This window comes from Malaclemys terrapin, chromosome 8, assembly GCF_027887155.1.
Source record: "Malaclemys terrapin pileata isolate rMalTer1 chromosome 8, rMalTer1.hap1, whole genome shotgun sequence".
NCBI classification, from domain to species: domain Eukaryota; kingdom Metazoa; phylum Chordata; order Testudines; family Emydidae; genus Malaclemys; species Malaclemys terrapin.
The window spans coordinates 11,882,851-11,910,219 of record NC_071512.1 but is presented as its reverse complement, the minus strand read 5'-3'; the positions used below and the strand labels follow the sequence as shown (position 1 = coordinate 11,910,219).

Below are 27,369 nucleotides of genomic sequence, written 5' to 3'. Positions count from 1 at the left end.
TAGGTTGATGCACAGACACCACAGTAATTACTGCGGTGGTTCATGTCCACACTATGCCCCCTCTGTCGGTGGAGCACATCCTCACCAGGAGTGCTTCCACCAACTTAAGTGTGTGGGGATTGTGGGGCACTGACAGCTGGAGCCCCCCCTCCCTGGGGCTGACAGTCAGAGCTGTCACCCCACGCAGGGCTCACAGCTGGAGTCCTCCCCCCCAGGACTGTCAGTTGGAGCTGTGAGCCCTGGGGCAGAGGAGCTCCAGCTGTGAACTCCTTGTGGGGCTCCCAGCCAACAGATGATGTAAGTAATGCAGTGTCTACACAGACACTGTGCTGCCTTAACGACATCAATCTAAGCGCTGTGACTCTTGCAGAGGTTTAGTTATTAGGTAAGTGTAGCAGTGGGCAACTTACATGGGTGGGAGCAACATTGTTGTGTAGACACTTAAAGAGTTACATTGACTTAAGCTGCCTTATATTGACCTAACTCTATAGTGTAGAGACCAAGCCTAGGAAACATGATGTGGATTGCAGTCAGGCCAGTTTGCTGGAATCTTGATAGGAGACAGTCCTACCTTATTTCAATGTGCAATGCCAAATTTTCGGTCCTTTTAAATCACTTTTCTTTAATTCACTATTGTTCATAAAACATGGATATGTACAAAATGATATTGCTCTGATTTGGGGTTCCTCAATCCTTGAGGATGGGAATGGAGCACAAACAGCCACTGTGAGAAAGTCTAACCACTCCTGGATAATCATTTCCACTGCAACTAACTGCCCTTATAAAATAAAAGTGACAGAAGAAAAGAGACAAGAAAAGAACTCAGGGTGTCAGTCAAGATAAGAACCCCCCAAATCTCATCCCAATTCTCCTCCCTGAACTTTCCCCCCCACATCCTCTCAGACTGCCCTCCAGGACCTCCCTCCATCTACATCCCCCCACTGATTCTCCCCCTCCCCCCTGGATCTCCAGCTACACCCCCACTGAATCACCCACTCCCAGTGCTTCTCCCGCCCCCCACATCTACTCTCCCACTGCCCTCCAGGACCTCCCTCCATCTACATCCCCCCACTGATTCTCCCCCTCCCCCCTGGATCTCCAGCTACACCCCCATGGAATCACACCCCCCGTGCTTCTCCCCCCACATCTACTCTCCCACTGCCCTCCAGGACCTCCCTCCATCTACATCCCCCCACTGATTCTCCCCCTCCGTCCTGGATCTCCAGCTACACCCCCACTGAATCACCCACTCCGCAGTGCTCCCCCCCACATCTACTCTCCCACTGCCCTCCAAGACCTCCCTCCATCTACACCCCCCCACTGATTCTCCTACACCCCCACTGAATCACCCCCCCCCCAGTGCTTTCCCCCCACATCCTCTCCCACTGCCCTCCAGGACCTCCCTCCATCTACACCCCCACCCAGTGACTCCCCCCCCGGATCTCCAGCTACACCCCCACTGAATCACCCCCCACAGTGCTCCCCCCCACATCATCTCTCCCACTGCCCCCCCGGACCTCCCTGCAGCTATACTCCCATCCTACTACTCCTTCCCACTGCTGCCCCACATCTACTTCCCCACTGCGCCCTTTCCCCTCTAGGACCTGCCCCATCCCCACACTACTTCTCCCTCCATCTCCTACTACCCCACTGTCTCCCTGCGTCCCCTAGCTACTATCTCTAGTCTCTCCCCCAGCCCCAGCCCCGGCCCCAGGCTCTCCCCACGGCGCCTGTCCCCCCCCCCCCCCTTCCGTTAACCGCCCCAGCGCGCGCCCGCTTCCCCACTCAGCCGCCAGGCTCGTTCCCCCGTCCTGTCGGGAGCGCGTCCCGCTCCCCGCCCGCGCACGCCGCAGCCCCGCTCCCCGCCCGCTGCTTGCAGCCACCCGGCCGGGCCCGGTCGCTGTGTGCTGGGGGGAGGGGGCCGCACGGACTCGTCCTCTCCGGGCCGCTCCGACACCCCGAGCCCAGGAGGGGAGGCGCCGCGCCGCGCCCCGGGCAGCCCTGCGGGTAGGTCTGGGCCGAGCCCCGGGAAGAAGCGGCGGGCGGGCGGGCGGGCAAGATGGAGACTCAGTCAGCGGGCACCCAGTCGGGAGGGATGGGAGCCCCGTCTCCGGGCCCGGCGGGGGCCGCAGGCAGCTCCTCCCTGAGCGCCGGGGGGAGCAGTTCCCCACCTCTTCCCTGAGCGCCGGGGGGCAGGGGGCGCAGGGCCCCCCCATCTCCTCTCTCAGTGCGGGGGGGGGGCAGGGGGCGCAGGGCCCCCCATCTCCTCTCTCAGTGCGGGGGGGGGCAGGGGGCGCAGGGCCCCCCATCTCCTCTCTCAGTGCGGGGGGGGGCAGGGGGCGCAGGGCCCCCCATCTCCTCTCTCAGTGCGGGGGGGGGCAGGGGGCGCAGGGCCCCCCATCTCCTCTCTCAGTGCGGGGGGGGGCAGGGGGCGCAGGGCCCCCCATCTCCTCTCTCAGTGCCGGGGGGGGCAGGGGGCGCAGGGCCCCCCATCTCCTCTCTCAGTGTGTGGGGGGGCAGGCGGAGCAGGCCCCCCATCTCCTCTCTCAGTGCGGGGGGGGGGCAGGCGGAGCAGGGCCCCCCCATCTCCTCTCTCAGTGCGGGGGGGGGGCAGGCGGAGCAGGGCCCCCCCATCTCCTCTCTCAGTGCCGGGGGGGGGGGGCAGGCGGAGCAGCCCCCCCCCATCTCCTCTCTCAGTGCCGGGGGGGGGGGCAGGCGGAGCAGCCCCCCCCCGTCTCCTCTCTCAGTGCCGGGGGGGGGGCAGGCGGAGCAGCCCCCCCCGTCTCCTCTCTCAGTGCCGGGGGGGGGGCAGGCGGAGCAGGCCCCCCCATCTCCTCTCTCAGTGCCGGGGGGGGGGCAGGCGGAGCAGGCCCCCCCCATCTCCTCTCTCAGTGCCGGGGCGGGGGCAGGCGGAGCAGGCCCCCCCCATCTCCTCTCTCAGTGCCGGGGGGGGGGCAGGCGGAGCAGGCCCCCCCCATCTCCTCTCTCAGTGCCGGGGGGGGGGGCAGGCGGAGCAGGGCCCCCCATCTCCTCTCTCAGTTTGGGGGGGCAGGCGGAGCAGGGCCCCCCATCTCCTCTCTCAGTGCGGGGGGGGCAGGCGGAGCAGGGCCCTCCATCTCTCTCAGTGCGGGGGGGGCAGGCGGAGCAGGGCCCCCCATCTCCTCTCTCAGTGCGGGGGGGTGCAGCGGAGCAGGGCCCCCATCTCCTCCCTCAGTTCGGGGGGGGCAGGCGGAGCAGGGCCCCCCCATCTCTTCCCTGAACGCCGGGGGGCAGGCGGAGCAGGCCCCCCCATCTCCTCTCTCAGTGCCGGGGGGGGCAGGCGGAACAGGGCCCCCCCATCTCCTTTCTCAGTGCCGGGGGGGGCAGGCGGAGCAGGGGGCCCCCCATCTCCTCTCTCAGTGCGGGGGGAGGGGGACAGGTGGAGCAGGGGCCCCCCATCTCCTCTCTCAGTGCGGGGGAGAGGGGGACAGGTGGAGCAGGGGCCCCCCATCTCCTCACTCAGTGCTGGGGGGGCGGGGACAGGCGGAACAGGGCCCCCCCCATCTCCTCACTCAGTGCTGGGGGGAGGAGGAGGACAGGCGGAGCAGGGGCCCCCCATCTCCTTCCTCAGTGCCGGGGTGGTGGTGGGGACGGGTGGAGCAGGGGCCCCCCATCTCCTCACTCAGTGCTGGGGAGACAGGGACAGGTGGAGTAGGGTCCCCCATCTCCTTTATTGCCCTGGGGCAACATGGTTAACACCACTCTCCCAGGTCTCCTTTTTCTGTGGGGTGTGGGGAAGTGACAGACTTGAGTAAAGCTGCCCCTCATCTACTTCCTCAATTCTCTGGGACAAGGTGACAGTGCGGGGAACTCCTCTAAACATGTATCTGTCTCAGTGCCCATGAGGGGGAGGTGATAGAGCTGGGCTACTCCCCATCTCCTTCTATCAGTGCCCCAGGGAGGTGGCAGCTGGGCAACCCTCAGCTACTCTGGAGGTTGGGGTAGCAGCTGGACAACCTCCCCTGCAAATACTGCAAGGAGGAACATCCCAACTCAGATGCCCATAGGGTTGGGGCAGCTGTGCAACCTGCTCCCCCTCTTGTTTGTTGCCCACTTCTCTGGCCTCTAAGCAGCAGGGAGAGCTGAACATCATGTTGTCTTAGTACAGAGTCTTTGTAGTGCCTTGAAATCATCTGTTTATTCTCTTTAGTTCATATTCTTTTTAATTCACATTTTTTGAACTTTCCATTTAGTGCATAGTTCAATTAGTGCATGGAATTTTAATGTATATAAACAGTGCATATTTATTAGGCGGGCATATTGTTTAATGTACATGAATAGTGCATATTTTCATTATCACATAATTTGAGTGCATCTGCATTGTCTCTGATTATTTCCTTTTGTGCATGTTTATTAGTATATACTGTACTATTGTAATGCATGTAAATAATGCCCATTTCCATTAGTGCATATAAATAGTACCTATTTATTTCCTTTAGTGTGAACTTAATAGTATATAACACTTTCAGTGCAGTTAGCTAGTGGATATTTATGTCTTAATTGTTTATTTTACATGTGTTTATAACTGGGCATATATTCAAAGGGGAATAATATTATGATTTTGCTCTCTATAACTCTCCACAAAATACAGAAGTAGCAAGAAGTTGCTTTTGGAGTGTGACCCTAGATTAGTTTAAGATGATTAGAAAAATAAATGAATGTTACAACTGGTTCCTCGGTATACAAGGGTCAGAGGGTCTCTTACTCCAGTTTATTTTTTATTGTTCTTCAGATAGATGTGTGTATTTGTGTTTCTGTGTAAGGATCCAAGTGGCAATTGTTAAATATGCCTAGCAAGTGGACTTTAAACCGAACACATGCTATCCTAGGTAAATTATGACTTGGCTTGGTAATGCAGGGCCACTGCAACCTTTAACGCATAGTGCTTGAGTAAGTAGCTCCATTGAAGTCAGTGAGGCTACTTGTGTAAGTGCCATTCAGTATGAGGAAAGGTTGCAGTAGCTGGCTGTGTCATCAAGCCAAGGATCACAATTCTAATTTATTTGTGGTACCTTGTTTTGGTTCAGGAACCTCTGAACAATTTCATAGAGCACTTCTTAGTACACAGAGCGTCTAATAAACTGCTTTCTTCCCATTCAGTCATCCACACTCACTCTCCTATCATTCACAGTCTCTTGACATCCTTGTGGCATCTGTAACAATTGTATGTAGGGTAATACTAGGAAATAATTTAATATTTGTTTAGCTTTTTAAAATATAATTTAGCAAGTGCAAAATAAAAAGCCATACTATATGACCAGTCTACTCTCTATGGGTCACCAGGAAATGCTTCATGACTGAAGCTTGGGAAACTCTTATCTAGCTTCAGAAGTAGATTATACTTTGCATGTATGTTTAGGTGTCTTGGTGGTGTGTGTTGTACAAATACTGATAGGACTTCGAAAAACTAGATACAAAGTTTGCTGGTGTTGGAGATTAGGGTTTACAGGTAGCTCTTGCATATTTAATTTATTTAGGAAGTTTCAACAAGTTTACAAATCCTTGCTATGTAAATGTCAGAAACAAAACAAACAAACAAAAAGAAATGTTACAACAGTTAGATTTTGTTTAAAGAGACATTATACAGTAATGTAGTCATCAGAACACCTATAATATGTTGCTTTAATAAAATCTCTAAAATTGAGTGAAAGTTCTCTCTACCCATTTAACAGACTAGGCATTTTTCTCAAATTTAATATTCAAAAACTGGACAAGTGCGCTGGGTTTTTTTTGCAGGTGAATATACTTTATTGGAGTATTGAATAAAAGATACATACTTAGATATTTGGTTATCTATACTCTGTCTATTTTGCTGGGTACATAATTGAGATAAACCTATTTAATTCACTGGAATACTCAAGATAGGTGACTGTTTCTTTTTATAAACTATTTTTAAAGCTTTATTTACAAGTTGCAAAAGTAAGCACTTAGTGTTTTAAACAAACAAGGTCTTAATTGCAGAAGAGTTAATTTGTACAGACTGAGCTGATAAATATTAACTTTTTTTAGGTAATTGTACTGTTCCTTTTATTTGTGGATATAGTTCATTTTATAGATGTTGTATGCCAGTGTCTCTCTCATTGTTTGTATCCTTTGGTGGAAGCAGTAAAAACAATATAGTATGTGTGTTACTTCTTTTGGAAGTTTTAAGGTAAAATGTGCTCCTCCAATAGTAATCTGTGGCACATTTGGAACCAGCACTCCATAACATTGTAGCTTCACACTCAGCATCATACCAGTACTGTCCATGCTAAGGCCTGGTATATGCTAGACTTTACAAACACTCTACCTTGCTCTTCCACTGTTGCAGCTTCACCAGTGGCAGCTACAGCTGGGAATACTAGTGCAAATAGAACACTGGTGACTTCTGGCATTTTTATTATCACATCGTGCAGACTTGCTGTAATCAAGGTTAGATGACAAGATGATATAATGCTGATGCCAAGTCTGCACTAGCTCGATCACTGTGAAAGCCACTAATAGAGTTGGTAATTCAGTAGCAGGAGATTTCAGAAAATAAGGTTAGTTATGTTTAAACATTATTTCTAGCACAATTCTAGAAAGGACACTAGGACCACTTTTTAAAATGTCTCATTTTTGTCAACACAACTTCAACTCTAATGGTGTTCATAGTGTTGAGAGCCATAGTGTAGATGCGCTGCCAGTTATTGTCATAATTTTTAACTCTGCATCAGGTAAACCTATTCAGAACAGGTCTTATCAATATTGTTAAAAACACCATCTGTGAGTCAATACTACAACTTCCATTTTATGTTGTTACAACTGGTGTTAACATTAGGGGGAAATCTCCCTACTGTGGACAGGACTTCACTTCCTGTGCTGGAAATAGTTGTCCCATTAATGTAGGTAAGTTGAACCACATTCAATACGCATTGTAAGAAATTATGATCAACTGATTATTAGTGGTGATTGATGCTTTCCGCTTCTGCGTTTTGGCTCTGTCCACAAAAGCAGCCTAACCCATAGTTAAGGAGGGAGTAGAGGGCATGGTGTTTGACAACTGTTATCAAACACTGCACGAGTGAAGACCTAAGGGGTTTGTAACATGGCTTGGCTAGCATTATTCTTTAAAAATACCCTCTTTGTCTCTTTGAACTGAGAAGCTGATTTAAACACTGTGTTAGCACAGTTTCCATCATCGTGTTGGATAGACCATAGTGGTGAAAGAGAGGTCCCAGTAGCTCTAAGTTTAAAGCATAAGGCTATATTAACATAAACAAAAACTATGATTAGTGATAATTAAGGTTTCATCAGGATGTACCCTGTCCATCCATCTCTAGGCATCTCCCTAGAGTGTCTAGCACCTGTTCCACTGGACACTCTCGGTACACCTCAGCTTACCAGTTACTCCTCAGGTCACCACTCCGCTTAACACACAGTACTTAGGTACATTTATAGTGAAAACAAGTAACATAGAGATTTAAGTGATGGAAACAAATGGTTACATATAAAATGAAATAATAACATGCCTTCTATGACGTAGACTGACTTAACTAGATACTTTGATGTTTTATAGAGCAGTGCTCAAGTCCTTCCAACATTTTATAGCTAGGCTTGGCTGACTGTCACCCTCCATTCATAAGACAGACACTCTATTAGCTTGCCTCCTCAGTGAAGGATCCACCCCTAAATATACCCCAACAATCCATTGCCGTTATTTGTAAACAAGATCCTCTCTTGCTGTTTTTCTTCCTGTAAATTTCCTCTCTTGAAAATTTTGCAATCTTGATTAACATTTGGCTCAATATGCAAACAGGCATCCACTGAGAGTTGTATAATGCCTAATACACGACCAGACACAGTGGTAAATGTCTGTTACCATCTGCTTAAAAGGAACCTGTCTGAGACATGTCACCTCGTGGTTACCTGCCTTCAAAACAGAATTTTCAGTACTGACACAGCTCTTTAAATATTATGCATACATATATTTTGCAGTGATTAGTATGTTCAGTGGGCTACTGTCTCTCAGGGACCTCACATGCTATGCTTTAATGAATTATTATGCATATACCTGCCCTCAGGGATCCCTGTAAAACACTCTGCACCCCCTGTGACCTCTGCCTGTCAGTACTAAGAGATTCCTGGGTCTTAGTTGATAACACCCCATAAGGCTTTCACTTCATTCTCCAGCAGATACCAAAAAGCAATATGTACCCAACTTTATCAAACTTGGTCGTGGTACATGTAGGTACCAATGACATAGGGAAGGGTAGGAGAGACATCCTGGAGGACAAATTTGGGCTGCTAGGAAAGAGACTGAAATCCAGGACCTCTATGGTAGCATTCTCAGAAATGCTTCCAGTTCCATGTGCAGGGCCAGGTAGGCAGGCAGAGCTTCAGAGTCTCAATGCATGGACGAGACGATAGTGTAGAGAGGAGGGATTTAGATTTATTAGGAATTGGGGAAACTTTTGGGATAGGGGAGCCTATACAGGATTATGGGCTCCACCTAAACCAAAGTGGATCAAGACTGCTGGCACTTAACATTAAAAAGGTTGCAGAGCAGTTTTTAAACTAAGAGATGGGGGAAAGCCGATTGCTGCAGAGGAGCACATGGATCGGACAGAGACTTCTCTTAGAGGAGAGCCTATTGATAGAGATTCTCTAGGTTTTAGTCAGGAGGAGAGGATGGAAGAGGATAAAGTATGGGCCAGATCAGACAAGAAACATTCACATAAAAAAGAATGTGACGCATCAGAAAAGGGCAGACAAACAAACAGTGACAAGTTTTTAAAGTGCTTGTACACAAATGCTAGAAGTCTAAATAATAAGATGGGTGAACTAGAGTGCCTCGTATTAAAGGAGGATATTGATATCATAGGCATCACAGAAACCAGGTGGAGTGGGGACAATCAGTGGGACACAGTCATTCCGGGGTACAAAATATACCGGAAGGACATAACAGGTCGTGTGGGGGTGGGCAAGGAGAGTGGCACTATATGTGAAAGAAAATGTAGAATCAAATGAAGTAAAAATCTTAAATGAATCAACATGTTCCATAGAATCTCTATGGATAGTAATTCCATGCTCTAATAAGAATCTAACAGTAGGGATCTATTATTGACCACCTGACCAGGACAGTGATGATAAAATGCTAAGGGAGATTAGAGAGGCTATCAAAATAAAGAACTCAGTAATAGTGTGGGATTTCAATTATTCCCATATTGACTGGGTACATGTCACCTCAGGATGAAATGCAGACACAAAATTTCTTGATACTTTAAATGACTGCTTCTTGGAGCAGCTGGTACAGGAACCCACAAGGGGAGAGGCAATTCTTGATTTAGTCCTGAGTGGAGCGCAGGATCTGGTCCAAGAGGTAACTATAACAGGACCGCTTGGAAATAGTGACCATAATATAATAATATTTAACATTACTGTGGTGGGAAGAACACCTCAACAGCCCAACACTGTGGCATTTAATTTCAGAAAGGGGAACTATGGAAAAATGAGAAGGTTAGTTAAACAGAAATTAAAAGGTACAGTGACTAAAGTGAAATCCCTGCAAGCTGCATGGACACTTTTAAAAGACACCATAATAGAGGCCCAACTTAAATATATACCCCAAATTAAAAAACACAGTAAAAGAACTAAAAAAGAGCCACTGTGGCTTAACAACCATGTAAAAGAAGCAGTGAGAGATAAAAAGGCATCTTTTAAAAAGTGGAAGTCAGAGCCTAGTGAGGTGAATAGAAAGGAGCATAAACACTGCCAAATTAAGTGTAAAAATGTAATAAGAAAAGCCAAAAAGGAGTTTGAAGAACAGCTAACCAAAAACTCAGAAGGTAATAACAAAATGTTTTTTAAGTACATCAGAAGCAGGAAGCCTGCTAAACAACCAGTAGGGCCCATGGACGATCGAGATATGAAAGGAGTGCTTAAAGACGATAGTCATTGCAGAGAAACTAAATGAATTCTTTGCTTCAGTCTTCACGGCTGAGGATGTTAGGGAGATTCCCAAACCTTGAGCCGTCCTTTGTAGGTGACAGATCTGAGGAATTGTCACAGATTGAGGTGTCACTAGAGGAGGTTTTGGAATTAATTGATAAATTTAACAGTAACAAGTCATTGGGACCAGAGGGCATTCACCCAAGCGTTCTGAAGAACTTAAATGTGAACTTGCAGAACTATTAACTATGGTTTGTAATCTGTCCTTTAAATCAGCTTCTGTACCCAGTGACTGGAAGATAGCTGATGTAACGCCAATATTTAAAAAGGGCTCTAGAGGTGATCCCGGCAATTACAGACCGGTAAGTCTAATGTCAGTACCGGGCAAATTAGTTGAAACAATAGTAAAGAATAAAATTGTCAGACACATAGAAGAACATAAATTGTTGGGCAAAAGTCAACATGGTTTCTGTAAAGGGAAATCATGTCTTACTAATCTATTAGAGTTCTTTGAAGGGGTCAACAAACATGTGGACAAGGGGGATCCAGTGGACATAGTGTACTTAGATTTCCAGAAAGCCTTTGACAAGGTCCCTCACCAAAGGCTCTTACGTAAATTAAGTTGTCATGGGATAAGAGGGAAGATCCTTTCATGGATTGAGAACTGGTTAAAAGACAGGGAACAAAGAGTAGGAATAAATGGTATATTTTCAGAATGGAGAGGGGTAATTAGTGGTGTTCCCCAAGGGTCAGTCCTAGGACCAATCCTATTCAACTTACTCATAAATGATCTGGAGGAAGGGGTAAACAGTGAGGTGGAAAAGTTTGCAGATCATACTAAATGGCTCAAGATAGTGAACACCAAAGCAGACTGTGAAGAACTTCAAAAAGATCTCACAAAACTAAGTGATTGGGGAACAAAATGGCAAATGAAATTTAATGTGGATAAATGTAAAGTAATGCACATTGGAAAAAATAACCCCAACTATACATACAATATGATGGGGGCTAATTTAGCTACAACTAATCAGGAAAGAGATCTTGGAGTCATCGTGGATAGTTCTCTGAAGATGTCCACGCAGTGTGCAGCGACAGTCAAAAAACAAATAGGATATTAGGAATCATTAAAAAGGGATAGAGAATAAGACAGAGAATATCTTATTGCCCTTATATAAATCTGTGGTACGCCCACATCATGAATACTGCGTATGGATGTGATCTCCTCATCTCAAAAAAGATATACTGGCGATAGAAAAGGTTCAGAGAAGGGCAACTAAAATGATTAGGGGTTTGGAACGGGTCCCATATGGGGAGAGATTAAAGAGGCTAGGACTTTTCAGCTTGGAAAAGAGGAGACTAAGGTGGGATATGATAGTTATATAAAATCATGAATGGTGTGGAGAAAGTGAATATGGAAAAGTTATTTACTTGTTCCCATAATATAAGTGTGATGTGCAGTCTATATGGCTTTATAAAAACATGATAATAAGTGAATATAATGTAAAAAGTGAATATAACGTACCTGGGATATGCTTCATGCAAAAGGTCTCTTGTAAGGTATCATTACAAAGCTTATAATCTACTGAGTGTGATCATCCGATTTGTATAAATGTACCACTCTTGTATCTAAAACTAGAAATATAAAATATAACTCTGAGGGCCTATTGTAATTATGTAAAGTGTGGGCCATTAATGATGGTTTGGAATCTTGATGACTCCCATTGTCTGCAGATGGCTGTGTTTACCTGTGAGTCTTCCTGTATATGTGTGTGCTGGCAAGTAAGTAATGAAGTCTTGCAGTGACATGTGATCATGTCACCTGAACTGGAATCCATCTTTAACCTGGTGCTTTTCCAGTGAGGGGGCGGTGGAAACCCAGAGGGACAAAGGGTTCCCGCCTTATTGAAAAGATATATAAAGGGGTGGAAGGGAACAAAGGAGAGAGAGGAGCCATCATGAAGAATCCCCTGGCTATCACCTAAGCTGGAACAAGAGCTGTACCAGGGGAAAGAATTGTGCCCAGGCTTGGAAGGTGTCCAGCCTGAGAAAAAGCTTACTGAAGCATCTCTGAGGGTGAGATTATTTGTATTCAGTTTGATTAGACATAGATTTGCACATTTTATTTTACTTGGTGACTTACTTTGTTCTGTCTGTTACTACTTGGAACCACTTAAATCCTACTGTCTGTATTTAATAAAATCACTTTTTATTTAGTAATTTACTCAGAGTATGTATTAATACCTGGGGGAGCAAACAACTGTGCATATCTCTCTATCAGTGTTATAGAGGGCGAACAATTTATGAGTTTGCCCTGCATAAGCTTTATGCAGGGTAAAACGGATTTATCTGGGTTTAGACCCCATTGGGAGTTGGGCATCTGAGTGCTAAAGACAAGCACACTTCTGTGAGCTGTTTTCAGGTAAACTTGCAGCTTTGGGACAAGTGATTCAGACCCTGGGTCTGTGTTGGAGCAGACAGAAATGTCTGGCTCAGCAAGACAGGGTGCTGGAGTCCTGAGCTGGCAGGGAAAACAGGAGCAGAGGTAGTCTTTGCACATCAGGTGGCAGCTCCCAAGGGGGTTTCTGTGATCCAACCCGTCACAATAAGAACTAGGGGCCACCAAGTGAAATTAATGGGCAGTAGGTTTAAAACGAATAAAAGGAAGTTCTTCACACAGTGCACAATCAGCCTGTGGAACTCCTTGCCTGAGGTGGTTGTGAAGGCTAGGACTATAACAGGGTTTAAAAGAGAACTAGATAAATTCATGGAGGTTAAGTCCATTAATGGCTATTAGCCAGGATGGGTAAGGAATAGTGTCCCTATCCTCTGTTTGTCAGAGGGTGGAGATGGATGGCAGGAGAGAGATCACTTGATTATTGCCTGTTAGGTTCACTCCCTCTGGGACACCTGGCATTGGTCACTGTCAGTAGACAGGATACTGGGCTGGATGGACCTTTGGTCTGACCCAGTATGGCCATTCTTATATTCTTATGTAATGCAAAACCTTAGCGGCAACCTCAAATTATTAAACCATCAATTTGTAAGCACATGGAGGATAATAGGGTGATAAGGAATAGCCAGCATGGATTTGTCAAGAACAAATCATGCCAAACCAATCTAATTTCCTTTGTTGACAGGGTTGCTGGTCTAGTGGATAAGGGGAAGCAGTAGATGTGATATAGCTTGATTTTTAGTAAGGCTTTTTACACAGTCCCACATGACATTCACATGTCCATAGAAAACTAGGAAAATACGGTGTAGATGAAATTACTAAATGGTGAGTGCCCAACTGATTGAAAGACTGTACTCAGAGTAGTTATCAATGGTTTGCTGTCATGCTTGGAGGATGTATCTAGTGGGGTCCCTCAAGGGTTGGTCCTGGGTATGGTACTATTCAATATTTTCATTAATGACTTGGATAATAGAGCTGAGAGTATGCTTATAAAATTTGCAGAAGACAACGATCTGGAAGGGGTTGCAAGTACTTTGTAGGACAGGATTAGAATTCAAAATGACCTTGACAAATTGAAGAATTGATCTGAATTCAACAAGATAAAATTCAATAAAGATGAGTACAAGTACTTCATGTAAGAAGGAAAAAACAAATGCACAACTACAAAATGGGGAATAATTGACTAAGTGGAAGTGTTGCTGAAAAGGATTTGGGGTTATAGTGGATCACAAATTGATTATTAGTCAACAATCTCATGCAGCTGCAAAAAAGGCTAATATTCTGGGATGTATTAACAGGAGTGTTGTATGTAAGATACTGGAGGTAATTGTCCCCCTCTGATCGGCATTGGTGACGCATCAGCTGGAGTACTGTGTCCAATTCTGGACACCACACTTTAGGAAAGATGTGGATAAATTGGAGAGAATCCAGATGAGAGCAACAAAAATGATGATAAATTTAGAAAACCTGACCTATAAAAAAGGTTAAAACAACTGGGCGTGTATAGTCTTGAGAAAAGAAAACTGAGAGGAGACATGATAGTATTCAAATATGTTAATGACTGTTATAAAGAGAAGAGTGATCAATTGTTCTCCATGTCCACCGAAGGTAGGATAAGAAGTAATGGACTTAATCTGCAGTATGGAAGATTTAGGTTAGCTATTAAGAAAAACTTTCCAACTATAAGGATAGTTAAGCTTGGGAATAGACTTCCAAGGGAGGTTGTGGAAATACCATCACTGGAAGTTTTTAAAAACAGGTTGGACAAACATCTGTTAGGGATGGTCTAGGAGTTTTTGTTGGTCCTGCCTCAGTGCAGGTGGCTGGACGGGAGGATGACTTTTTGAGATCCCTTTCAGCCCTACATTTCTATGATTTTATGCTTTGTATTAACAGATCAGCACATCTTACTGTCAAACATTCAGGGTATTTGGGAAGTTAATCTGCTTTAACATTATTGAGGTTGCCATTAAGGGTTTATCTTGTCCTGGTGACAAACCAGCTGTATTTTGTTAGGCTGGGACCTGCTACTGTCCCCAAGATTCATAGGCGTCCCCATCAGAAATGCCTCGCAAGTTCCAGGAAAGAAGAACTTATTCCTTGACTCCTGTGTAGCACTGGTAGAGCTCCCGTGCTTCACTATAGAGGAGGTCCCTAGGCCACCCATCCCTCTTTTCCCAAATCCTCTGGCCTATTGTTCTCTTCCTTCTGCCACAGCAACACCTATTAAAAAAAAGAAATTACCATAAAGACCCCTTTGTTTACAACCAGTTATAATTTTTAACACTCCCTCGCCACTGACTAAAATCAAGAAAACCTTTCTGGTCTCGTGCCACAGCCCTCCTCATGGAAGATAAGGATGTTCACGGACGATGGTCTAAAGCCTGGGTGGCTGCTGATGTACCAAACAAAAATCTAATCGACGACCCAGCTGTGCAAGTGCCAGGCTTCTCTTCCCCACGTGCATATGGACAGCTCTAAACCATATCTGCATCTAACATGGAAGATGCGCATACTTACTCCATAGATTGAAAGCAAGGGAATTACCAAACTGCGACTGTGGTCTGATGCAAACTGTCATGGACACATCATGGACAATTGCCCAATCCATGCTCTTCCTGGAGGTGTCTCAGCCATTTACATGGCTACCCTCTGCTCTGGACTGGATAAGAGATTTCTTAAGATCCAACTGTAGTCATACTGTTGCTTTCACTGTTTGACTATCGCCATATGAAAGAAGAAGTTTTTTAAGTGACACCAACACAAACCCCTAAAGGCAGGGAAATGAGTAGCTAAAATAATAATTTTTTCACTACCATAATACCCATCTCTCATATTAAGTGTTCTTATGGCTTGTTTATACACAGAAGCTGCACTGGTTTAAGTTAGATTGGTTTAAAAGCCAATTTAATTAAATTGGTTCAGACTGTTGTGAGGATGCACTTACATTGGTTTACAACTGATTATATTGGTTTACCTTGCTCATCTAAATTTACAGGTGTAAGATAAACCAATAGCAGCCAGGTTCACATTGATTTAATAGTGTCAACACACACAGTTGCATGGGTTTAATTGAATGGGTTTTAAATCACACCTTTTGCTAAACCAATACAAATTTGTGTGTAGACCAGTCCTCACTTGTACTCTACATCCCTCTGCCAACAAAGTCACTTCCACTCTGAACATGTCTTAAAAACGTATTTTGTAAAAATCTCATTACATTCTTTGTTTTTATTTGTGCCATTTTTAAACTTTAGTAATACTTGCATTTTTCATAGCACGATGAAAAAATGGATACAGAGAGAATAATAAGCATTCCAAAAATATCCCTGTTGTCTGTTTGTTTTTAACTGGATTGTCTCACCTTTTTTCAGACTCCCCCTTTTTGCGAGAACTCTGAAACACTCTCTGTGATCTGCGCTTTGCTCCTCATGTGTCAATTCTGATATCATCAATTATAGACAGGTAACATTTGTCTCTAGAGAATTTTATCACTTGTCAGAAGTAAGTGCAAGTATGTACGCAAAGATGAAGTTGCAGCATTTTACATGTTAGTGGTATATATTTGCGGGTGAGAACTCCCTGGTGTAGTGTTGGAGTGGCTGGGGAGGTGGATCTTGGAAGCCATGGCAAGACTCATTGTTCCCTGTGGGGAGAGGGGATGCAGATGGTAGAGTATGGTAGACTCTGAATAGGAGGAAAATGGTGATAGGAATTTGGGGTGGTGGTTGTTGATATTTGCCTGGCAATGCTCTCTATGACTGCCTCCCTTGTGCATCATTGTGTCTGTTCTGTATTCTGTCCGATTCCCTGTGTGACATTGATCTTGCTCAGCTGAAGCCAACTTTCTCTGTGACTGGGCCATTGAGGCAGACTGGAGAGCCGTGAGCTCCTCCTGAAAGCTAGAGCCTGCGTGCCAATGTTCAAATGAGACACTGAAGGAAAAAATGTTGATTATTACTCTGATTAATGTTCTCAGATAGTATATCAACATATACAAATCTAGCATCATATGCATGGCGTGCTTACTTGCTGTTTGTTATATCTTTCCATTACACTAATACAACTTGGTGACACAAAAGGAGAATTTGCAGAACCCTCATGCATGCATTAAGTGTCATGAGAAGTCTCAGGCAATTCTATAATGTAAACTATATTGAAGAGTCGAAAGAGAAGTGAGATGTTGCCTTGTTAAAATCAGAAGATTTTTTATTGCTTTTTACAGACACTAACTACTTACCTCTGTTATTACCACACCAAAAATTCGTCCCCTTCCCAAATTGTATCTTACATTTTTTTGTCCTTTTCTAAACAACACAGGATTATTGCGTATTCTTACTTTGAAACTGAAATTGTAATGCAATCTTAACTATGGTTTCACGACTGCTCCACCATATGTTGCTCAAAAAATCTGAATTATAGTGCATAGAGAATCTGTGTTATAACAACCATTTAATATATGGATGTGCTGAACTACATTATTACTGCATCTATATTTAAATATTGCACATGTAAAATCATGTTCACATATTTACACATGCACTGCATATGCACTGTGATAAGGTTTATATACCCAGGCACCTTAGAAGGAAGAAAGGGGTTAATGCAGGCAATAGGAAGCAGGAAATGCCCCAACTGGAACTGATTACAACTGCTATGAATGCTATGCCCTCTGAAGGAGAGAGGTGGCTGAAGAGAGATGTCAGCTCTGGGAAAAGAGACTCAACCTTTATATTGTTGTGAACTCTTTCTGCCAGTAAATAGACCCTGCAAGCAACTGTGTGATACTATTTAAGTTTGGCTACGCTAAGCCGTTTATTATATTTCTCTTTTTCCTATATTTAACATAAAGGGGTACTGACCTAGTATACACTGGAGAAATTTGCTATGCTGAAAACTGTGGTCTCCTTGTCATGCTTGTAAGGCACTTCATGGCCACGTACATGTACTCCAAATAGTTTGTGTATTCCAGATAGTGTTTGGATTAGATTTGCCTCCAGCAGGGTTAAATACTGTCTTAGTCTGAATGGTTTCAGCCTGTATAAATTTAGTTTCCATGTAGACCGTGCTAAAATGGTTCAAATTGTCCTCCCACTACTGTCCAAGAGTGCACTGGTGGCCTTTACCAATCTCTCAGGATCCACTTCTCTTGAGATTTGTGCTGGGATCTGCATGATAGGAATCTAGAAAGCATTACAACAGAAAAAGGGTAGAATGGTGCTAGTATGGAAGTGAGGCAAAACTACAGTGATTCAAAATATAAATAAGCTTTGCTAATATGAATATACTGAACAGTTTGTGCTTAAATCAGTTATGCCCAACACATTCAATTAGAAATAGGTCAATTCTCAGTTGTGGACATGGCCTTAAAGGGGTGCTACCAGCTGGGCAACAGACAACCCATTTGGAACATCATAGACAGGTGCATACCTTTTTGTACATTAGGATTAGAGTGCACTGAAGTGATGTACAGACAAAAGGTGCTGATAAACTTTTTGGAGATTTTACCCTATGAAGCTATTCTGAAGGTCTAGCTGTGATCTTACTTTATTCTGCTGCTTTGATTAAAAAAAAAAAAAAAAAAAATCCAAGGCAAATCTCTGGAAACATAAGGATCACTCCTTTTGATGTGTGAATTATTAACGTAATATGTAAGAAGTTGTTACAGTACATCATAAAGGTACAGGATGCTATAAACCCTTAATTTGCAGATTATTGACATAACAGGCCACAATTGCTTTGCAGTATTGATGGAGATTTGTGCAAATATGTATGAATCTGTAAGACATGTTTGTTTGTTTTTGGTCTCCTTATACCTTTAAAAGCCAGTAAAATCAATTGTTAAAAATTATCAATTGTCACGCTTTGGCTGAGGCCTTGCATTCCATGTTTCTGCTTGGATCAAATGTTTATGGCTATTTTATAAACTGCTGAAAAATGGGATTTATAATGGAAAAAATTCATTTATTTAAAAAATACTTTTTTGCAGTGTTCAGCCAGCTACATAGTTGGTTAGAGACTATTCAGAATTTTTTTCCAGCTATTTGGCCAGTCCTAATAGTGAGTTGCATTTTTAAATGTAGTATATATGATTATTGTTAAAATTAAGTGCTGTGGACAGAAGCAAGGCCTTAGGGTGTATGATTGCACAGGTATTTTTCACTCTGATTTTTAGGCTTAGATCTCAGGATGTTAGATGCTGGGTAAATGTTTCAAGACTTGTTCATATCACATAATCTGTTATCACAAATTAAATCTTTAAATCCACAGGCAGACTGAAGTTTGCATTACTGGTGCCCATTCTGTACCTGCTCTGTTAGTAAATACTGAGGTTTTTGGTGCTGCCAAATGCGCTTGCGCGCGCTCGCTCGCACGCTCTCTCTCTCTCTCTCTCCACATATACACACCTCTACCCCGCTATAACGCGACCCGATATAACATGAATTCGGATATAACGCGGTAAAGCAGTGCTCCGGGGGGAGGGGGGCGGGGCTGTGCACTCTGGCGGATCAAAGCAAGTTCGAAATAACGCGGTTTCACCTATAACGCGGTAAGATTTTTTGGCTCCCGAGGACAGCATTATATTGGGGTAGAGGTGTATATATATTAATATGGGTATTGGGCGTGTGTGGTAGTGTTGGGGAGATAAAGATAACTGTTCCATTCCAGTCACAGGTTAAGCCTCAGTTGAGGCACAGTGCATTCATTTTGGGATATCAAGTTTTAATAAAAGATGAGTTAAACTGAAGAAAGGTCAGAGGAAAGAAGCACACATAATAAAAGCTTTGGAAAAATAAGACTATGAAGCATGTTCAGTTTAGAGAAAGAGACCTGCTTGCTGTCTACGTATAACTAAAGGGATGTACTAAAAATGATAGGGATCAATTATTCTCCATAACTAAGGACAGAACAAGAAGTGATGGGCTACAGCAGAGAATATTTTAGGAAAAATTGGCATCACTGAATGCACTGTTCAGAAATGGGAGAAGCTGCCAAAGAAGGTTATGGAATTGGCATGACTGGAGATGGTGAGAGCTAGATTGGCATTCATCTAAAAATATCACTAGGCACTCATCTAGAACCTTGTTTATATGAGGGAAATAATAAAAAAAAAAATTCCTACTGTTGAAGTCAGTGCTACTCTGCAATACTACAGGGGTCTGTGCTGATGGAGCCTATGCAGGATCTGTACTTCTGCTAGTACTATAATTTCAAAGTGACCCCCTGGGATCTCCTAAACAAAAGATTCTGTGCCAGATCATCAGCTATGACTTAGGAACGACACAGCATAGGCTGTGTGCTAATGTGACCGTTGCACTTCCTCTATCCTGTGACTGCTATGTGCTGGTCTGGTTCCCAGGCCTAAGTTAAAACATCTTAAAGGGTACATTAGCTGCCAAGAGCCCCAAGGTGAAGCTGATCATCAGTGAAGCCTAAGGGTGTCCTAGCCATGCCCCTTATATCAGCAGCAATGGCAGAGGCGGATAATGGTGTAGGAGCTGTTACTTCTGTAGTGAGTTGGTCCTCTCGTGACTGATTATGGCAGCTCTATCCCATCAGATTTTGCCAGTGGTGTGATGCAAAGCAGATCTGGTCCTATGTTTTTTGGTAAGAAAATGTTATTTCCCATGAATGTTACAAATCATATGGAAAGATGGCACATAAAATAGGGTATATTTGCAGGCTTGTTCAACTAGAGTGTTTAAAAGAGTTCCATGAGCCATGAACAGCTCTTTAATGGTTATGGGGAATATTTTCCCTGCAAGTTCCATGCACCTTACAATAATGTATCTGAGGTATGGTAACAAAATTACTAATTTTAAAATTCAAGTCACTGTTTAAAGCTGTTAAAATGAATGTATCTACACATTACTCTTTAGGAAAGATGTGGTTGGCAGGGTGACTTCTGTACAACAGTTGTCTCTGGAAGTTTTGTGAACCTTACATATTGTGCGCTTTATTTGTTTTAATTCTTAATAGTGTGTGTGAATTTGATGTTTTTAGATGTGACTAACAGCTATGCCAAGTATAGTGAGGAGTTGTGTTGTGCAAGTTTTATTTATTTCTCAAGTGCCAATATTTTTCTCGATGCTGTGAAAGGTAGCTTAAAGTGTATTTGAATGGAATAGTTAGTGGCAGGTGTTGGCCTGATTTTCAGAGATGCTGAGCACCTACTGCTTACAGTTACTTCTGGTTGTAAAAAAAACTTGGAAGTGTGATCCGACTCTGTTTGAAAGGGAACCAATTGAAACCATGACTCTGAGAGAGATTTGAGCTGACCACATTCATCTTAGCAGGGTGGTAGCTCAGGCTAATAGGTGTTGGATAAATTTAAGTTCCACCATCCTTCAAGCCCCCTGAATGAATTGAGAGTGATCTTTTTCTCTGGTTTCCCCTTGTTGTTCCAGGGTCTGCTGCCTGCTTTGATAGTAGTAATGGAGTGGGAGAAGGGAGAGAGTGTCTCTGCTAAACTACTCAGTGACAGCCTTTGTTTTAGGATAGTTCTTGCCTGTGAATAGTTTCAGTACTTACCTCAGTTGCTTTCTTAACCCTCAGCAGAACTAAATTGACTGGATTTTTATCCATTTGTATGTTTTTCACAACGTTCTGGATAGCAGCAGTGAAATTGTTTATTAATTTCACATTGCAGCAGTAATGGAAAATTTAGAAGCAGAAACATTGGGAGCCATCTGCTGAATCAGGAAGATGACACTGTATTGCTTTTCATTTGATAGGTTATTGATGCAACTAAGTGGCTAGAATTGTTTTCCTCAAACGAAAGCTTAGATTCACCCAGGAAAGCTTCCAAATCACTGTGGGTGAGAGGATATTTCAAGTCCAGATCATTTAAATTTTATCGTTGATGCATTTCTTACATCATTGTATGTGTTTGAAAGATATTTTTTTAAATGTCATGATTTTTTTGATTTTTTGAATCTATTGATAGACATCTTGTTTCCTTAAATGGTTTGCATTCAAGCCAGTTCAGGGTAATTTTAGGGAACCTTCATAGCTGTTGGAAAAGAGAAGTTTTTGGTTAAACGATGTCATGTTATATATTTATACATATTTGTCTTTTATTTTTGGTAGAAAAATGATGCATCCTGTTGCCAGCAGTAATACAGCTTTCTGTGGGACTGGCAAGAGTTCTTGCCTTAACGAAGACAATGTGAGATCCACTGATCAGTTTGACTTGTATTCTACACAGCAAAGCAAATACAGCCACACAGTCAGCCACAAACCAATTGCATGCCAGAGACAAGACACGTTAAATGAAACACACTTGCAGGCCACAAGTGGCAGGAATATAGAGACAAAAGATGAACTAAAGAAAAAGAAAAACCTCAACCGATCTGGTAAACGTGGAAGGCCATCGGGGACCACAAAATCAGCGGGGTACCGAACCAGCACAGGTCGACCTCTTGGGACCACCAAAGCAGCTGGATTTAAAACAAGTCCAGGCAGACCCTTGGGTACAACTAAAGCTGCAGGATACAAAGTCAGCCCAGGCAGACCTCCAGGTAGCATTAAAGCTCTATCACGGCTTGCAAATCTAAGTTATACTTGTGGCAGTGCAGCTTTTCCCTATCCTATGGTGCATAACAGAGGAGTACATGCTGCTGGTGAAACTAGTAGCAAAGTCAAACAACCCAATGAGTGAAAGAAAGGAATTAGATAGTATTTCCTAATTAATCCTTTTTAAACTGAGTCTTGGCATGTTTTTCACATTTTTATGTAATATTTCTATAACTTTGGCTTTCCAAATTTTATTTTTTGTTCATATGTCCAACGTGCAGTCCACTAATTTTTAATATAACGTGAAAGGGCATAGGTATTGCTTTGTTTTTGTTTTTTACATAGGTTTATAAGTAAACTCTTAAATTATGCCCTTGGGTGTTTCCTTAAAGTAATACTCAGATCCTGAGCTTCACAATTATTGTCTGAAAAAATTAATTGTGTGATTATGCACCAAGAAATTGAAATAAGCAGGAAAACATTATCTGGCTGTTGGCTATGAAGTGAGCCTAGGCCATAATAAAGATCTCGTCCAGAAGAATTTATAACTGATGAAACGAAACAAACAATTCTGGACTATTTTACAAGTAAGAATCTGTTACAGTTTTGAAATGTCTGTGGGTTTTGTGAATAGAGAGCAAATTAAATTTTCCACTTTTGCTAGACCTGATACAGACCTCAATTGTTCATAAATATTTTGAAACTTTAAAAGCTATTTTTTTTAAAAGTGCTAATTTCAGGCAGTTTTTATTTGCTCTATTGTAGCATTGGCAGGTCTCACTGATGTTCCAAAAATATTTTTTGAAAATGTGTAGTAATAATAATAATAAACATGTATGCAGCGCTTTACATCTTCAAAAGCGCCTTACAAACATGAGCTAATTTGCCTTTAGGTGATGGCAGATCTTGTAGTTATGCTACTTACAGGATTCTGCTGTATAATTTTAAAAATGCCTGAGAATGCATATACCAAATTGCAAATAATTAATTAAAAATCTGATATATTTTATAAATAACTACAAAATAAGTACTGTTAATTCTAGTAACAAACTGAATAGATAGGAATATTACACAGTATGTTCTTAAATCTGTAAATAGCTACATAAGCTGTTTTTTGCCTTCACAGTATGTGCTTTGATGGCAGGAGTTAATAAGTTTTAAAGTACTAATTTAATATGTTTATAGATTAAACTTTTTTACACTGTTGCCAGCTTTTCAGATTTCGTTTTTCCAGATGTTCCAGGAATAGTTATCCCATTGTTTAACATTTATACTTATTTAAGTTATGGAAGCTTATATATCTACCAAAGGATAACATTTTCATGATTCATAATAGCAAACTGTATAGCTGGTTCAAACAGGATGCAGTTTACTGAATTGCCAGACCCCAGATAGAAAGCATTTCATAGGAATTAATCTATGCATGCAAGTTGAAAAGCTATGTTTGTTAACTATAAATATCTTTTTCTGACTCAAACTGAAACTTTTCCTGCATCTAACCAGTTTCATTTTCAACTGGGTGTGTGTGGTTTAAAAAAGTGCGCGTGTGCATGTGTGTGTAATATGTACACACCCACCTATACTTGGAAAATAACATTCCTCAATATTGCATATTGATATATTTATTCTAAATAGCTCTTGCTAGAGTTAAAGCTTTTAATTCTGGAAGAAAGTTTACATAAAATTGTTTAAAATGTAGTTTAAAATTATACTGAATTTGTAGCTTCAAATACCGGTGGGAGTTATATAATGTTTGCAGGTTTTTGGGAACCGAAATCTTTCAGGTTAATTAGAGCTTTTGTTGAAAATGAACAGTATCAATACTTTTGTTGTAAGATAAAGTCTGGCTTGCTGTAATTTTGATGAGAACTCTGATTTCAATAATGACAACTTAAGAAACAGATGTCATGTTTCATACCTTTTTTATCAGGAAAAAAGCAGCAAGCCTTCAGGTGTTCCAGTGATGCCTAACACATAATGAGCTGGACTTTATGCTGTACTTTACAATAGGTGTGTTGAATTGTGATTGGGGGACTATGTATGCACTGGCAACTAAGACAATGAACCTCAACAATACTGGATGGCTCCTTAGTCAATGTGTAAACTAATGGCAGCTAAACTGCTACTAAAATATAGTTTCTCCATGCTGAAGCTGTAAAGTCAAGTTACACTTTCTGTTCCTCAACAAACTGAAAAATATGACACTTTTAGTAATTTTTCTCAGAATGGTGTAACTTCTGATACATGCAAAAAGCTAACATGAGCTAATTCACCCTCAGGATACGTGTTATATTGGCTGTTTTATCAGATGATTTTTCAACAAAAGGCTGCTTTAGGTTTCCTGAACTCTTCCTGGAAAGCAGTCTTCTTCAGCTGAATGTAATAACTACAGGAGTGTCACACCTCGCTGGCAAGGAACACTTTGCATGTCACCAATGTACCTTCGAATAATGCCACTTCTTACCTCCTTCTGTTTATCCTGTTCACCCGTTTCGTTTCTCACTTGTGCATCTACTCAATGGTGCTGTGCCGTGTGTCAGGAGATAATGCAGATGTATTATTGTTCTACTAGAATAATGAATTTTGTATTCAAGTATGTGGATGAAATAATGAAATCATCTAAACAATTTATATTCATTATAGTGTTTATTAATATCAGATGAAATATAATCCCAGTAAAAAGAATGAACGTTGTCAATTGTGAAAGGATGAACTAAAGTAGAAAAATGTGTTCATGGCATCTGTAAAAGGCCACTTGGCATCTTGGATTTGGCAATGAGACCAGAAAGTGCAATGCTTGGCACTTCCTCATTCTGGTTTATTTTATACATAACTGCAGTTTACTGGTGCCATGCTGTGGGAGAAAGAGAGAGAAGTCAAGAAGAAATACGAATGGAATCGTCAAATGTTTTTGCTTTGCCTATTATATATAATCTACAGAATATATTGTGCTTTTTTTGTAACACTGTCTGTTGTCATGACAAACACTGAAACAGCATGTTAATGCCCATACTTTGATATTATCAATGGGAAAACTGGCCTTTTCCACTATAGTATGAAAACATTATTTGTAAGGTAAATCGCTAATTTTATATTATGTACAATAATACTGCTCTTCATAAGATAGGGTTACTGTTATGTATTAACACTGTTGAGAAAAATGATCTACATGTCAAGTTTTGTGTTTTTAATGATTTTTTTTTAAATATCACATTTCTAATGTCTTATTTATACATAAGTGAAACCTAAGTAATAGAGAACTCAAAAGCCATTGTTTAAAATACATCCAGTAACTGCTACTCAATTTCCAATTAAATTTACATAAACTTTAGAATTCAATAATTTTGCTACTATTTTTGAAGTTTTGCACTGTATATTTTCAGAATGCTAGCAGCACATATTGTCAAGAAAAAAAAATCTATCAAAGTGGCTAACTTTGAATACTAAAATGGCATTTTTAAATATCCACTGTTAGCTCCGTCATTAAAACAACACATTCTTTATATATTGTATTTGCTTTTAATTAATCCCACACCACTTCATATATCGAGACCCATTAAACATCTTTGTTCCGAAATAATACATTTTTCATTTTGTCTGGAAGTTTTCTTTGGATTCAGTCAGGACAAAACCAAACCTAGTCAGTGGAGTGATATGTTTGGGGAAAGAATTACCTTTTATCTGCAACATATAAAGTAATTGAGATCAGAACTTCACTTCCCCCCCCCATTTTGAAGAGCTTTAAAAGGCAGAGCAATTCAAGGTTATGTGTCTGAAGGTTACTTTCGTTGTGACTCTGCTGTTCTTTGTACTACATGGACAGTAAAGTTCAATGCTATTCCAACAGAAAATTAAAAATACAAAGCAGTGGATCATAATCATAAAAACTTGGAACTGCAAACTTCATTTCTGATCACAAAAGTTTGTTCCCTTTATTATTATTATACATATATTTTAACATTGCTTAAATATGTTTTTGAACTCTAGTAGACACTAGAGCCTTTTCCTAGTGATTATTTTCCTCATGTAGGCAAATCTGTTTTTTCAAATTTTTGCAAGTATAATGATGATACGATAAATTGTTAGGAAGATTTTGCTTATTATGTAGTAATTTGGACCACTTTGATTCCTTAATCTTTCACAGTTTGCTTTTCCCACAGGTTATTTTGGAGGAGACAATTACCCAATAAATATCTAATATCAGCACCCTGTTCTCTGCTGTAAAAAGCCTGTTTAGATGCTGTTTGTTTTTATGTCCATGAACTTGAGCTACTCATGTGCAATTATGTGTATGGGAATGGAGTAGTCTTCATGATCTGTATTTACATCACCATATGGATGTATATTTATTAATAAAGTCAATACATTTAAACCAAATATTTTATTCTTGTTTTACACCATTCTGAAACTTGGTTGTTCTCTTTCTAAAGAAGATGGAGTGGCAGCATTGTGAGCTACTTTTCAATAAGGCCTTAGATTAACTCATCTCTTGTGAATGTAGGGATGCTGCTTTTCCTTCTGCTTTACTCATTCATGTTTCAAGTGACCTAAATTTGATACTGCAAATGTTATGCCATTTATTATATGGATTATATTTTAAATCCATTCTTATTTTCCTTTTGCCCCAAACATTATATATTTTCAGCTCTTTTTAAAGAGAGAGAGAGTGAGCGAGAGGAAAGACCTCTAACTACATCAGATTTCTCCCCCCACCTCCTCACCCCCACAAGGATGTCACCATATGACTTAATTTTTTTCTTCGGTACAGGATTTGCTAAGCTGATGCTTATATTTGTTAGTGATAAATGGTCAAGTGTTCTTTATAAGCAAGTGCCAGCAGATTTGTGGCCTAACAAAAAATCCCACTTTGTATTGCAAGTTATTAGAAAATAGAGAAATGACAACTCTTTTATTATTAAATGGAAAATGTAGCCAAGGTAGTTTTCATAACTTTGAAATTATCCTTCTGTTGATGCTTAAATATGACAGTCATGAGGGGTCATATAAGTACATAAATAGATTAAAAGCTCTGTTTATACTATTGTTTATAACAACATTATGCAAACTTCCGTTGTACTTCCTTTTTGATTTTCCCTTTCTTCACTGCATGTGAATGACAATTTGTTATTTTAGAGTTGCTCATGAGTTGGGCTGCATGTACCAGTTTATTTTTGTGTGGTATTCATTAGTTTTGGGCTTCTGAGATTAGATTTAAAACTCTCACAAAAAAAAACAAAACCATAGCACTGAAATATTTGCCTATTATTTGTTTAAAACAGTACATTATGTGGTCTTTACAGATACAAAGGAAGGGGAAGAAATAGTAAGTGGTGAGTTTACCAACTTTCATAGTCTGTATATTGCACTGAAAAATCATTTGAAAATCAAATGTAAGGAAGAAGACTATTAAATATTTGTAGGCAGGTGAACTCTGTTAGTCTCATGAATGGTTA

General features: G+C 41.7%; 1 protein-coding gene across 3 annotated transcripts; it reads left to right on the top strand.

Annotated features, from left to right (window-relative positions):
* Positions 1–1,824: 1,824 nt before the first annotated feature.
* C8H5orf24 (chromosome 8 C5orf24 homolog) lies at positions 1,825–26,293 on the top strand. Of its 3 annotated transcripts, none has more exons than XM_054037939.1 (3): positions 1,825–2,007; positions 15,775–15,865; positions 21,491–26,293. In XM_054037939.1, the coding sequence occupies exon 3, from the start codon at positions 21,495–21,497 to the stop codon at positions 22,059–22,061; it is 567 nt and encodes a 188-aa protein (XP_053893914.1). In that variant the 5' UTR covers positions 1,825–2,007; positions 15,775–15,865; positions 21,491–21,494; the 3' UTR covers positions 22,062–26,293. The 3 variants fall into 3 exon arrangements, with proteins under 3 accessions (XP_053893914.1, XP_053893913.1, XP_053893915.1); XM_054037940.1 differs by lacking the exon at positions 15,775–15,865 and having other exon boundaries at positions 1,828–2,007; positions 21,491–21,921; positions 23,847–26,293; XM_054037938.1 differs by lacking the exon at positions 15,775–15,865.
* The last annotated feature ends 1,076 nt before the right edge of the window (positions 26,294–27,369 follow it).

Bases quoted from the DNA above. Each gene is read 5' to 3' on its own strand.
- C8H5orf24 (XM_054037938.1), top strand. From the start codon at position 21,495: ATGATGCATCCTGTTGCCAGCAGTAATACAGCTTTCTGTGGGACTGGC.